The sequence below is a fragment of the Xyrauchen texanus genome, chromosome 18 (assembly GCF_025860055.1).
Source record: "Xyrauchen texanus isolate HMW12.3.18 chromosome 18, RBS_HiC_50CHRs, whole genome shotgun sequence".
Taxonomy (NCBI): domain Eukaryota; kingdom Metazoa; phylum Chordata; class Actinopteri; order Cypriniformes; family Catostomidae; genus Xyrauchen; species Xyrauchen texanus.
Genome location: NC_068293.1, coordinates 45,346,616 through 45,361,615, shown reverse-complemented (window position 1 = coordinate 45,361,615; position 15,000 = coordinate 45,346,616). Strand labels below are relative to the sequence as shown.

The 15,000-nt window shown below is 43.9% G+C and overlaps 1 protein-coding gene across 2 annotated transcripts in view; it reads left to right on the top strand.

Annotated features, from left to right (window-relative positions):
• rab3gap1 (RAB3 GTPase activating protein subunit 1) overlaps positions 1–15,000 on the top strand; it is a 26,945-nt gene that overhangs the window by 7,643 nt on the left and 4,302 nt on the right. For both annotated transcript variants that reach the window (XM_052148475.1, XM_052148476.1), the window contains exons 10-23: positions 1–69; positions 1,608–1,681; positions 1,768–1,860; positions 2,048–2,217; positions 3,436–3,543; positions 3,705–3,877; positions 4,781–4,835; positions 4,926–5,246; positions 5,531–5,668; positions 8,779–9,006; positions 12,296–12,392; positions 12,496–12,599; positions 12,678–12,793; positions 14,023–14,125. In XM_052148475.1, coding sequence (XP_052004435.1) covers positions 1–69; positions 1,608–1,681; positions 1,768–1,860; positions 2,048–2,217; positions 3,436–3,543; positions 3,705–3,877; positions 4,781–4,835; positions 4,926–5,246; positions 5,531–5,668; positions 8,779–9,006; positions 12,296–12,392; positions 12,496–12,599; positions 12,678–12,793; positions 14,023–14,125 — 1,849 coding nt within the window. The remainder of the gene's footprint in view (positions 70–1,607; positions 1,682–1,767; positions 1,861–2,047; positions 2,218–3,435; positions 3,544–3,704; positions 3,878–4,780; positions 4,836–4,925; positions 5,247–5,530; positions 5,669–8,778; positions 9,007–12,295; positions 12,393–12,495; positions 12,600–12,677; positions 12,794–14,022; positions 14,126–15,000) is intronic.

Genomic DNA, 15,000 nt, shown 5'->3' with positions numbered 1-15,000 from the left:
TGAGTTGCACCTTTCAACAACGTGGCCGAATCTGACGGAGGGAATCGTCGTGGATAATGATGTTTATTCGTAAGTATTCCGCTATTTCTCATCCCTCACGTGACAGAACTATGAAAATAGACCAGCGATTTCATGTTTTTATACATGTGAATAACTCATGAATATTCATCATGCACGAGAAATGTCAAATTGATGTTTCATCACCTCATGAGCAACCTGTCCGCCATGATCATGGTGAAGAACCTCGAATCAAAGCCCAAATTGATTCACGCCGAATGATTTGACGCCTTTTTAGCAGAGTGATGAAATGCTGCTAGGTGTGTTGTAGCGTCTCATTAACACTATTTGCTTTGTTTCATCAAATCTGCCGCGTTTGCATTCAGCGTGTGAGCTCTCACTTCTGAAGTACTCAAATTATTCTGAACACCTGTGGATGATAAAGGAGTGTACTATGAAATGTACTTAAGCCAGCTCTAATGTCATATCTTCTCAAACACGAGTACTCAGAAGTGACATCAGTGATCGATCATGACACATAATTGTGTGACTTGTATTTGTGATTGGATGCTCTCAGGACTCTCAAGTCATTTTTATTTGCATAGCGCCTTAAACATCACACATCATTTCACAGCAGCTTTACTGAAGATAAAACTAATATATATAAAGTCTTTGAGTCATCATTTTGTAGTTTGATTAAATATGAATATGAAGTGTGTATAAAAATAATTAAATAATAATTGTATTAATAACCCCAGTGAGCAGCTGAAGATGACTCAAGGAACACAAAACTCCAGAAGATGTTGATTAATGGAGAAAAATAACCTTGGGAGAAACCAGACTAGCTGTGGGGGCCAGTTCCCATCTGACTAACCCCACCCTAACCCTAAACCAGACTCACTGTGGGGGCCAGTTCCCATCTGACTAACCCCACCCTAACCCTAAACCAGACTCACTGTGGGGGCCAGTTCCCCTCTGACTAACCCCACCCTAACCCTAAACCAGACTCACTGTGGGGGCCAGTTCCCTTCTGACTAACCCCACCCTAACCCTAAACCAGACTCACTGTGGGGGCCAGTTCCCCTCTGACTAACCCCACCCTAACCCTAAACCAGACTCACTGTGGGGGCCAGTTCCCCTCTGACTAACCCCACCCTAACCCTAAACCAGACTCACTGTGGGGGCCAGTTCCCTTCTGACTAACCCCACCCTAACCCTAAACCAGACTCACTGTGGGGGCCAGTACACCTTCTGACTAACCCACCCTAACCCTAAACCAGACTCTTTAAAATACTTGCCAAGTTTTTTATAACGACAAATGAGTCAATATGATCAACAAATGCTGTAAATTAAGATGAACTTCCTTAAAAACATTCAGATAAAACACAGACTCACTTTGACAGGAGCACTCGACCTCTGCTGCTCCTGTCTGCTACTGCTCGTGTATTCTGATTATTATGGGATCGTCAGCTCATGGTCTGAGTTTTCTAAGTAGCATGTGTATCAAAAGGATGTTTAGTGTTAGCTGAGGTTCTCCAAGTTTAGCTAAAGTTTTATCCAAACGCCATTCTTGTTCTGATCCTCTGATATTGTATCTTCTGGTCTCGCAGTGATCTGGATCCTCTTCAAGCTCCCCACTGGTCTGTTCGAGTGCGGAAAGCCGACAATCCTCAGTGTTTGCTGGGTAAGAGTGAAACAAACAGATGATTGTGACACAGAAGTGCATTAGAAGATGAAGATTTCATGTGATGTCTTCTGCTCCTCCATCAGGGGAGTTCCTCATGGAGTTCTTCAAGCTCTGCTGTCGGAAGGAAACTACTGAAGAGATTCTGGGCAGGAACTCGGTAGAGGAGGAGGGCAAAGGTCAAGCTTAACATCTCTGTCTGGATATGAATTAACCACATATGTGTGGACAAGTTTAAGTTATCATTAAACATCTCTTTGGTGTTTTATTTAGACATTTGTTTTGTCTCTTCTGTCGGTATGTGAAGGCTTGTTGTTTGAGGTCTTTGATTTGTTGACTCTGTCCATTGATGTGATATTTCTGTAGACAACAGTGACATCACTCAAGCCTTGTCTAAACTGACGGAGCCTGCGGCGGTCCCCATCCCCAAACTCTCTGTGTCCAACATGGTTCACAGCGCACGCAAACGAATACGCCGACACAGACGGATCGAGGAGTCGCCTCTGAACAATGATGTGCTGAACTCAGTTCTGCTGGTGAGGAAACATGATTCTGTGATACAGAAATCACCACGAGTACTTGCATGTTTCTTAGCTAGCATTAGCGGTAAGGGCTTGTCACGACTATTCAAGGTAAACACGATTATTGTGCACTTCGATTTACAGTCACATTTTACTGTCCAAATAAGGGCATTTTAATCGAATAGAGAAATGCAGTGTTATTGTGTCATTGAGCCACACTGCATGTAACATTGTGCAGGTTATTTGCACATTTATATGGTGTGTTACATTGTGCCTGTGCGCTGGATGGGTGTGTTACATTGTGTCTGTGCGCCGGATGGGTGTGTTACATTGTGCTTGTGCGCCGGATGGGTGTGTTACATTGCGCCTGTGCGCCGGATGGGTGTGTTACATTGCGCCTGTGCGCCGGATGGGTGTGTTACATTGCGCCTGTGCGCCGGATGGGTGTGTTACATTGTGCCTGTGCGCCGGATGGGTGTGTTACATTGCGCCTGTGCGCCGGATGGGTGTGTTACATTGTGCCTGTGCGCCGGATGGGTGTGTTACATTGCGCCTGTGCGCCGGATGGGTGTATTACATTGCGCCTGTGCGCCGGATGGGTGTGTTACATTGCGCCTGTGCGCCGGATGGGTGTGTTACATTGTGCCTGTGCGCCGGATGGGTGTGTTACATTGTGCCTGTGCGCCGGATGGGTGTGTTACATTGCGCCTGTGCGCCGGATGGGTGTGTTACATTGCGCCTGTGCGCCGGATGGGTGTGTTACATTGCGCCTGTGCGCCGGATGGGTGTGTTACATTGCGCCTGTGCGCCGGATGGGTGTTTTGCAAATGTGACAAAAAGTAGCATGATGTATCATATTGTTGCGCTATTTTAATTTAACCCATGAAAGGTCTGTTTTATACCAATAGAGTTTATTTTCATTCTACTGTTGCCGTGTGCTCTCAGCTGATTGGCCGTTTGTTAGTGATGTTTTTAGTGTAGACTCGGTGTTTCTGAATGCTGTCAGACACAGAAAACGAAACAATACACATAATAAACGTAGATTAAGTTTGTGTAAATATTAATGAAATGTCTTGGAGCAGATGTTTGAATTATTATGATCTAGAACAGTGAGTAGTGCAAAACTAATTGTTTTTCCCTTCCATTACCATATTTGAGAACATAGTAATAATGTCATATAATGCTTTAAATCAGTCTAAAATGTGTGTGTGTGTGTGTGTGTGTGTGTCTCAGTATCTGTTTCCAGATGCTTCTGCAGATAAGTCCGACTCTAGTGATGTGAAATCTACACAACAAAACACGGGAGGAAACACTGAACAGGAAAAACAATCAGAAGATTATGTGAGTTTGCTGTTTTCCATCTCAGCCGCTGAACAATGTCTGTAATAAATGATGAGCCTCAAGTAGTTTCCATATGAACTCGTGATGTAAGATTGACACAGATGACACTGCTGGTGTTTATATGTAACACATCAGATATGGTTGTGTTTGTGTGTGAACAGCATCTGTATAATCAGCTGAAATCGGCTCCCGCTGACAGTCTGACGTCTCGTCTGGCGTTGTGTATCTGTATGGTGAACTTCTATCATGGAGGTGTGCGCGCCGTCGCTCACCTGTGGCAGGAGTTTGTGTTGGAGATGAGATACCGCTGGGAAAACAACTGTCTCATCTACGGGTGAGAGACAACAGCGTTACACACACAGAATAATGATCCTGTGACTGATATCTGGAGAGCAGCTCATATGTGTCAGTAATGCATCAGAAGTGCTTTGAAATCACTCTGTATTTGTGTTTTTATAATGGATTTTCATAGTTATTATTGAGTCTGATTCTGGGACTGGTGCTTTCACACTTGGACCGACCCAGAGTTCATTTCCTGTCCCGCTGGTCTCTGATCACATCGTGTATTTTGGGTCTGAACCGTGGTCCGGTTACATCATCAACATAAGGAGCGGCAGCTGTTTACTACTGTAACTAGGCAACCGCTGTGTTATTAAAGTGTTCGTCTCTGTGTTTACCACCAACACTTGTGTTTGTCTGCGGATGGGTTGCAAGAGATGTGAAGATTGTGAGCTGCTCTCTGATTGTCATTTATTTACACAAGCTGGTATGAGAAATTCATTAATAATTACGATCGGGAGCTGCAAAGATGCGAATTACACATCATGGGAAATGGATCAGTTCTGTGATTCGGGATGGTTCTCTTCATATTATCATATGCCTGAAGTTGAAGAGACACTCATACACCCTATTTACAGTTGAACAGTAGCACAGGAAACACACACATGTTTACTATTTACTGTTTTTCTTTTGCACCTCAAAAACATTTCAAACAGAAAATGTGTATTTTTAGACATTATCATCATTTGATGCCAATAATCTTAAAGAATTGTGAAAATGCACGACTTGAAGTGTGTGTGTGTGTGCGTGTGTGTGTGTGTGTCTCTGTGCGTGCGTGTGTGTCTGTGCGCGTGTGTGTGTGTGTCTGTGTCTCTGTGCGCGTGTGTTTCTGTGTGTGTGTGTGTGTGTGTGTGTGTGTGTGTGTGTTTCTGTCTGTCTGTGTGTGTGTGTGTTTCAGGCTGGCCAGTGGAGCTCCTGATCTCAGGTGTTGTCTTCTTCATCAGAAGCTGCAGGTGTGTGTTTGTGAACTTTGCTGGTTTCATGACTGTGAATGATGTAAAGTCACATGATTCATCAGAACACATTTACAATCACACACACAGATGCTGAACTGCTGCATCGAGCGCAAGAGAGCGAGGGATAATGGGAGGAAGAGTGAGGGCGGCAAAGAGAGGAACAGACTGGCACCTGACACTGCCGGACCGTCGGCCGCTGAAGTGTCACACGGGAAGTCCTGGGACTCGTGGAGTGACAGCGAAGAGGAATTCTTCGAGTGTCTGAGTGACACAGAGGAGATGAAGGAGGTGGAGACTGAGAGCGACAAGAAAGCAGCCAATAAGAGCAAAGCAGAGGGCCGATTACAGCCACACGGGAAACTCACTCTACTGAACTCACAAGAACCGCTCTACATACCTGTGACACAGGTGACACCACATTAATACTGCGTGTGTGTGTGTGTGTGTGTGTGTGTGTGTGTGTGTGTGTGTGTGTGTGTGTGTGTGTGTGTGTGTGTGTGTGTGTGTGTGTGTGTGTGTGTGTGTGTGTGTGTGTGTGTGTGTGTGTGTGTGTGTCTTCAAGAAGAATATATACATGCGTGTGTGTCTTCCTCATGCCTTCACATTATATCTATGATGATAAACTCATTGTATAAATCACTCAAGCATTCGTTCAACAGTGATATGTGTGTGTGTGTGTGTGTGTGATTTAGGAGCCAGCGCCCATGACTGAAGATCTGCTGGAGGAGCAGTCTGAGGTTCTGGCTAAACTGGGCACATCGGCTGAAGGTGCCCACCTGCGTGCCCGTATGCAGAGTGCCTGTCTGCTGTCAGATATGGAGTCGTTCAAGGTGAGTGCGCTTGTGTCTGTGAAAGTGTTCTGAGGGTTAGCACTGCTTTATTTATGCCTGCGTGTAAAGTTTAAGATTAAACACTGAGCTGTGTGCTGGAGACACACATGAGAGCACACACAGATGTGATTGGCCTGTCAGGTGTCATGGCAACAGAGTTTTGTCTCATCACACGCCTGTGCCCGATGGGACCTGAGAAACCGCTGAGGTTGGGTCAATTTCCCCATTAGGACTTTGGGTTTGTAATTCATGAAAAATAAACAGGCTTCAGTAACGTGTCTCTTGCACACACACACTCTGTCTCACGCAGGATTGGCACTTTGTGTTCTGTTTCATTCGTTGTGTTGCGTCGAGCATTTTTAGCACAGGTGTCACAAAGGTTCAATGTTGTGAGGAAGTTCAGGCTACAAAGAGGAACGCATGTGACTGTTACATTGTTACACATGATTCCAGAATGTTCTGCACAAAGTTCTGGTGTTTTACATGGTAACTCAGTGGTTCTGCTCTGGTGCGCGGAGGAGCCGCCGTGACTTGTTACAAAACTGTTAGGTATACAAGTGGAGTGGTGGTGGCGTAGTGGTCTAAAGCACATAACTGTTAATCAGAAGGTTGCTGGTTTGATCCCCACAGTCACCACCATTGTGTCCTTGAGTAAGACACTTAACTCCAGGTTGCTCCAGGGGGATTGTCCCTGTAATAAGTGCTCTGTATAATACATTGGTACTCAGAAGGTTGCTGGTTCGAACCCACAGCCACCACCATTGTGTCCTTGAGTAAGACACTTAACTCCAGGTTGCTCCGGGGGGATTGTCCCTGTAATAAGTGCTCTGTATAATACATTGGTACTCAGAAGGTTGCTGGTTCGAACCCACAGCCACCACCATTGTGTCCTTGAGTAAGACACTTAACTCCAGGTTGCTCCGGGGGGATTGTCCCTGTAATAAGTGCACTGTAAGTCGCTTTGGATAAAAGCGTCTGCCAAATGCATACATGTAAATATAAATGTAAATGAATGCTGCCTACGATGATACATGCATAAAATACTGCCTATCGCAACAATTCTTGCTTGGAGAAGAAATGATATAGAGAGAGTGATCTCGGGATGGTACCGGTCGGGTTGGGCTGGGTCACATGGTCTTGGGTAACTGGATTAATTTGATTTATTCTGTCACTGACTGGAAGACATATATGGTTCCTACAGGCGTTATGTAAGATAGTAACACTCCTAACGAGTCCTCGAGGCAGCATACGTCGAATTTAGAGGCTTTTATTAAAGAAAAATCGTCCAATCCAATCCAGATAGTTTCTGCTACAGAAGCGACACTCTAGAGTATAAAACACTGAATGGAATTGACCAGAACGTGCTGTCTGCAGCAGAAATGCTTTGATTGGCAGCTCACTGGTTCATTTATTAAGATGTGTTCTTTATTACTAACATTATGCAGTCTTGGTCGTGTACGTCCATTCTCATCTCAGACTAATCCAATTAAAGTCGCAGTCGTTGTGAAACGGCGAATAAACACTCCTCAGAATATGTGTTCTGTTCATCTACAGGATTCATGCTGTCATACGTTTCAGACGTCTCGTTCAGTTATCGGATAACTGCGAATTATCCCACAGCGTTATTCCGTTTACAAACCCCAGAGATTAGGGAATGAGGGTTTGTGTGGAGCGCTCCTCCCTCATTTGCAGCTGTTTCTTGTGCGCTATCAAGCGAGTGCTCGTTTCTGAGCACCAGGGGGCGAGACCGATGAGGAAAGGTGACATTTGATGGCTATTGTTCCTCTCTATAGCCTGTTCAACTGCTCTACACAGTGCTGTAATGTCCCGAGCAGACACACGTGGTGTTATGGGATGGCAGCGGTGGACTGCTGTGTGCTCGGCGATGGCAGTAAATGGCCCCTTTAGCTGATGGTGGCCGCTATATTTAGCAGCAGCGTGTCTGTAATTGTGCTTAGCCAAGCATGGTTTGGCATTTTGGCTTTAATTACCATCTCCCTCCGGGTGTAGAGCAGAGAGAGCTGAAGATGATGAATGGTGTGTCTGAAGATGATGACATCACTGCTGTATGGACTGATGTGTGTGTGTGTGTGTGTGTGTGTGTGAGAGTGTGTGTGTGTGTGTCTCACAGCACTCTTTAAACAGGGCCAGAGTCTTGTTTTCAGAGAAATCGAGCAGCGTTTGGTGGAGTTTATGTAATTATTTGACAATGGGGTAAAATACATTTGAATCAGGTTTTATTTCTGTAATGACAGAAACATTAGTTTTGCATTGTGGAAACGTTATGTAGCACCGGGGGAACTGAGGTTTGGGGTAATGGACTTCAGTCAATCCTCTTTACATGTAGAACTGACAGATGTTGTGTAGTGCTGCTAACTCAAAGGCTCCAGGTTCAAACCCTGTAAGAGTCATAAGAGCTTGCATTTAACATCAGTGTGCCGGACAGGATGAGATTCAGACATTTATCTGCGTTACAGTTTCAGAATTAGGGGGTAAATGTGTTTAACTGTCATGAAAGTGTCACAATACAAAATATTTATGTTTCTGAAAATGCATTTCATTAACTTTATTTACAATATTGTGTGTGTGTGTGTGTGTGTGTGTGTGTGTGTGTGTGTGTGTGTGTGTTGTCGTTGGTTGTGTTGTGTGTGTGTGTGTGTTGTTGTCGTCGTTGTTGTGGTGGTGTGTGTGTTGATGTGTGTGTGTGTGTGTGTGTGTGTGTTGTTGTGGTGTGTGTGTTGTCGTTGGTTGTGTGTGTGTGTGTGTTGTGCGTGTATTGGTGTTGCTGTTGTGATGTGTGTGTGTGTTGTCGTCGTTGTTGTGGTGGTGGTGTGTGTTTTCGTTTGTTGTGTTGTCATTGTTGTGGTGGTGATGTGTGTTGTTGTGGTGTGTGTGTGTTGTTGGTGGGGGGGGTGTGTGTTGTCGTTGGTTGTTTGTGTATGTGTTGTCATTGTTGTGGTTGTGGGGTGTGTGTGTGTGTGTGTGTGTTGTTGGTGGGGGGTGTGTGTGTTGTCATTGGTTGTGGTGTGTGTGTGTGTGTGTGTGTGTGTGTGTGTGTGTGTGTGTGTGTGTGTGTGTGTGTGTGTGTGTGTGTGTGTGTGTTCACACAGGCAGCAAATCCAGGCTGTTCATTGGAGGATTTCGTGCGTTGGTATTCCCCGAGGGATTACGTTGAGGAGGAGGTGACGGATGAATCGGGTCAGATCGTTGTTCGGGGTGACCTGAGTGCCCGCATGAAGATCCCGGGTAACATGTGGGTGGAAGCGTGGGAGACGGCGAAGGCCACGCCCGCTCGTCGTCAGAAGAGACTGTTTGACGACACCAAAGAAGCAGAGAAGGTCAGAACTTCAAACATCACGCGTGTGATCTGTTGTGTTGCGTGTTCATATCACACATTCATTGAGAAGGCAAGCGTTAGCAGATCTTAAAGGGGTAGTTCACCCAAAAAATGAAGATCTGAGATCTCATTTATATACATTCACCACATTTAACCTCAGTGATGCCCAACGCCAATGTGTTTCTTCACCATGTTGACGATATTCAGAAGTGTGAATGAGATTTCACATGTTTGACTTCAGAAGACTTGGACTTTGGCTTTTATGATCCTTTAATGTGTAAATAATTAATGTGACCCACAGATATTTGGTGTCTCTCTGTCCTTCAAGCATCTGTCAAACTCCTGTGAGGAATCACGCTGAATACATGTTTCAGTAAATGCCATTGATGTCAGTAGTGCACACTCTGTAGGGTACTACAGCCTGAAGGGACACAGGAAATACTGTAGGGCGCTGAATCACACACACTCGATCTGTATTCATTAGAACAATCCACAACATCACTCGAATAAAAGCCTCTAGATTCACAGGGCAATCACTCCACATGCAGAGAGAGGTTGTGTCCTCTCATCATTTACTCACTCTCATGTTGGTCCAAACAGAACACAAAAGGACAGAAAACATCATAATGAGATCCAAAAAGTGACCAATCCTTTGTGTTTGTTATTAACTCATTATGATAATTCTACAGCAAATATTATGTCTGTTTTTATGTCTGTTTTTGTGATGGTTTTGTCTTCCGGCTTTCTGACACCAGTAACATGCGCTGAATGTTTTGGTAATGGGATTGGTCTATATTTCAAGCCTTCTGAAGTCACATGACAGCTTTTTGAAAGGAACCCACATTTAAAAAATCATATCTTATTAAATTTTTCCGTTCCGGCATTCCGAATGGCTCCATTCAGCTTTCCAAACGGTCACCGGTGGGAAGGAAATAAGAGAAGGGTTAATAATTTTCTTCTTAAAGTGACAGTACTCTTCTCTGAGGGGTGTGAAAGTGTTGCCAGATCTCACAACAGAAACAAACAAGCCCAAAATCAGCCAAAAATCAGCAATTACACTCTTTCTGTTTATCAGCATTCAGTTAATTATAATGTTAATGCCAGAAAGCATCACATCTGTATTAATGCATCACATCTAACAAATGACCTTTGACCTGTAATAATGTTTGTATTGGATTAGTCGTGCATGTACAGTATGTGTAGTAATTATATAATTGTTAAAATGTCTTCATCATGTCACAGAAGAGTTCATCCACATTGTGCCCTTATGCAGATGATTGTATGAAGTTTCCTGTGCAGGGACTCTTATATGCTTATCACGCTCATTTATGTGCTGTAATTAATACAATTACTGTGATAAACCCTTTTAACTCTGGTGTCAGGAAAACATGATCAGAATAAAATGAATCTGTTACAGATTAAAGATTATGTTTTCACCTCAGGACAATTCAAAAGGTTAGTTGCTGTTTTCAGATTTTAGGGTCTGTTATGATGCACATGTGAAAATAAAGGCATATTTTAGTGAACTATTCCTCAAATATGAAATGGTGAGTAAAGCTGTACAAACTCACACGGACCGTCTAAAAATGTGCTCACAAATATAGTGAAACCTAAAAAATACTCTGTGTGTGTCTCTGTCTCTGTGTATGTGTCTGTCTCTTTGTGTCTCTGTGTGTGTGTCTTCGTGTGTCTCTGTCTGTCTGTGTGTATGTCTCTGTCTGTCTGTGTGTGTGTCTCTGTCTGTCTGTGTGTGTGTGTGTGTGTGTCTCTGTCTGTCTGTCTGTGTGTGTGTCTGTCTGTGTTTTTGTGTGTCTCTGTCTCTGTGTATGTCTCTGTCTGTCTGTGTGTGTGTCTCTGTCTGTCTGTGTGTGTGTGTGTGTCTCTGTCTGTCTGTGTTTTTGTGTGTCTTTGTGTGTCTCTGTCTCTGTGTATGTGTCTGTGTGTGTGTGTGTGTCTTTGTGTGTCTCTGTCTCTGTGTATGTCTCTGTCTGTGTGTGTGTCTCTGTTTGTCTGTGTTTGTGTGTGTCTTTGTGTGTCTCTGTCTCTGTGTATGTGTCTGTCTCTTTGTGTCTCTGTGTGTGTGTGTTTTGTGTGTCTGTCTGTGTCTCTGTCTGTGTGTCTCTGTCTGTGTGTGTGTCTTTGTGTGTCTCTGTCTCTGTGTATGTCTGTGTCTCTGTCTGTCTGTGTTTGTGTGTGTCTCTGTCTGTGTCTCTGTCTCTCTGTGTCTCTGTCTGTCTCTGTGTCTGTCTGTCTGTGTCTCTGTCTGTGTGTGTCTGTGTCTCTGTCTGTCTGTGTCTGTGTGTGTCTGTGTCTCTGTCTGTCTGTGTCTCTGTCTGTGTGTCTGTGTCTCTGTCTGTCTGTGTCTGTGTGTCTGTGTCTCTGTCTGTCTGTGTCTGTCTGTCTGTGTCTGTCTGTGTCTCTGTCTGTCTGTTCTGTGTCTGTGTCTCTGTCTGTCTGTTCTCTGTCTGTGTGTCTCTCTGTGTCTCTGTCTGTGTGTGTCTGTGTCTCTGTCTGTCTGTGTCTGTCTGTCTGTGTCTCTGTGTCTGTCTGTGTCTCTGTCTGTGTGTGTCTCTGTCTGTGTGTGTCTCTGTCTCTGTCTGTCTGTGTCTCTGTCTGTCTGTGTCTCTGTCTGTCTGTGTCTCTGTCTGTCTGTGTCTCTGTGTCTCTCTCTGTGTCTGTCTGTCTCTGTGTCTGTGTCTGTCTGTCTGTGTCTCTGTCTGTCTGTCTGTGTCTCTGTCTCTCTCTGTGTCTGTCTGTCTCTGTGTCTCTGTCTGTGTGTCTCTGTCGTGTCTCTGTCTGTGTGTCTCTCTGTGTCTCTGTCTGTCTGTGTCTGTGTGTGTCTGTGTCTCTGTCTGTCTGTGTCTGTCTGTCTGTGTCTCTGTCTGTGTCTGTCTGTCTGTGTCTCTGTCTGTGTCTGTCTGTGTCTCTGTCTCTCTCTGTGTCTGTCTGTCTGTGTGTCTCTGTCTGTGTGTCTCTGTCTGTGTGTGTCTGTGTCTCTGTCTGTCTGTGTCTGTCTGTCTGTGTCTCTGTCTCTCTGTGTCTCTGTCTGTCTGTGTGTGTGTGTGTCTGTGTCTCTGTCTGTCTGTGTCCGTGTGTCTGTGTCTCTGTCTGTCTGTGTCTCTGTCTGTCTGTGTCTCTGTCTGTCTGTGTCTGTCTGTCTGTGTCTCTGTCTGTCTGTGTCTCTGTCTGTCTCTGTGTCTGTCTGTGTGTCTCTGTCTGTGTGTGTCTGTGTCTCTGTCTGTCTCTGTCTGAGTGTGTCTGTGTCTGTGTGTCTCTCTGTGTCTGTATAGGTGCTGCATTATCTTGCAGTTCAGAAACCTGCTGATTTGACGAGACATCTGCTGCCATGTGTCCTGCACGCTGCTCTGATCAAAGTCAAAGAGGAAGGTTTGTTTACATCCACTACAGATACAAAACAACTTCCTGTTGATGCACTTTCCACTCTGATGTCACTGTACGCTCTCTGAATATAACATGAACATTGTTCCAGAGTCGACTGAAGACATTCTATCTGTCCGTAAAGCGCTGCAGCAGGTCACCGCTCACGCCAGTAAACTGCTGCGACATCCAAACCCAGACTTCAAGAAACTAGAGGTGATCGTCAGATCACATGATCAGAACGTGGCTGCTGTGTTCACATTATGAATGTGTGTTTTCTGTCTGTGTTGTCAGGATGTTATTAATCAGATGACTGTGGTAGAGGCTGTTATCGCCTGTGCCCGATCACTGAGGGCAAAGTTTGGCATTGCCAACGCAGAGAGAGGGGGTGATTGTGAAGATCTGGAGAGGTAATGCACAATGTTTATCTTTTTATTTCTGCTGCTGTACCTTTAAGAAAGCATGCATTTGCATATAGATGCGTAAAGATGAGCTTAAAGCTACAGTAACAGACATGAACTAAATATTGAGTTATTTAGATGTTTGTGTAGTGATGCTGTACACGTATAACATATCTACTCTGTGATTGGCTATCTCAAACCAAAATAAACAGGTGGGGTTGTTTTCGGGGCAGTCGAGGGGTGGGGTGTGTGGCGTCAGTATGACAGGGGCAGGAAGGGCATGTCATAAATTCTCCTGGCACTCGTTAGTTCCCAGGAGCCACTCGGGGGGCCACAGCAGATCGGTCAAGAGAAGCTCACCGGCCTCATTAAGACGAGACCTCGAGCTGCCTGCAGGAACACACACACTTCATTGTACACGTGTGTGTGCGTACGTTTGAGCGTGCGTTTGAGTGTGTGTGTGTGAGTGTGTGTGTGTGTGTGTGTGTGTGTGTGTGTGTGTGTGTGTGTGTGTGTGTGTGTGTGTGTGAGTGAATCAATGTTTGGAGTATTTTGTGCTTTTATAAGGTAGATACTGTGTGCAACCTTGTATGTATATAAATTAAAGGGACAGTTCACCCAAAAATGAAAATTCTGTCATGATTTCTTCACCCTCATGTCATCCCAGATGTGTGTGACTTTATTTCTTCTGCAGAACACAAATGAAGATTTTTAGGAGAATATTTCAGCTCTGTAGGTTCATACAATGAAAGTGAATTGTGACCAGAACTTTGAAGCTCCAAAAAGCACATAAATGTAGCATAAAAGTAATCCATAAGACTCCAGTGGTTTAAGCCATGTCTTCAGGAGTGATATGACAGGTGTGAGTGAGAAACAGATAAATATTTAAGTCCTTTTTCACTATAAATCTCCACATTTCCTTTCTTCTTTTGTTTTTGGTGGTTCGCATTTTTCATGCATATCAACACTTACTGGGTAGGGAGAAGAATTTGTAAAAAAAAAAATCTTAAATCTTATGGATTACTTTTATGCTGTCTTTATGTGCTTTTAAGTTCTGGTCACCATTCACTTACATTGTATGGACCTACAGAGCTGAAATATTCTTCTGCAGAAGAAAGTCACACACATCTGGGATGGCATGAGGGTGAGGAAATGATGACAGAATTTTCATGTACAGTATGGGTGAAATATCCATGTACATATACAGTGTCTGTAAGAAACTGTCTGTCGTGTGTCAGGTTTGTCAGTGGTCTGTTGGAGGATCCAGAGGTGTGTGTGGCTGGTGCAGGTCGCAGTCCAGCAGGAAACATCATCCACAAACTGTTCATCAGTTCACAACGGGTAAAATCATTCTGTCACTTCACTGCTGTGATACTTCAGACACACATGACGTCTCACACACACTTTAACAGCATTACAAAAATAAATACAAATGAGCTCAAGCTGTTTTTACTGGTTGTTATAATTAGTTAAATTAATGAAATGAAGCAGATGTCTTGAGTTACATTTAGTGCTTTAATGTGACACAGAGCTCATTAAACACGCGGTCGAGAGATCGCTTATAACAGGCGTGTTCCTTTCAATGTTTGACAATGATGGAAAGCTTTCTAAAAATAATCTTTACATGATAATCTTTAGATTAGTCTGTATTAATTAGTGCTGGTTTAGGGATCTAAATGGTGACCTCGTGCCGGTGACCTCATGAAATTGACCTCATGACGGTGACCTCATGAAATTGACCTCATGACGTTGACCTCATGACGTTGACCTCATGACGTTGACCTCATGACAGTGACCTCATATTTCCCATATTTGGGGGAAATGTATCTTAAAGAAATTAAAACCCAGTTTTTGGAGCATTAAGATTTTTTTACATCGTGACATTTTCACAATAAAAGAAATGTAATTCAACTCATTATTGTGTTCTGTTAATGGAATTAGATGTTGTGCATTACAGTAATGTTGTGGTAATAGATTAATCTCCATTAGAGGACGACTGATTGATCGGGATTCTGGGTCACAAATATAAACTCATCTCTGGATTTATTCATAAATGCTATATTTGATCCTCACTGGAAGGCATATTTAGTTTTTCTGTGACAGTGGTTGTGCAGTCATATGTTGTAGATGATTGTTATTATAGAGTTTATAACACTTAAGAGTTTAAATACATTTCAAAATAAGAGTCCCCAGTCTCATGTTCAGCCCAAATCTTC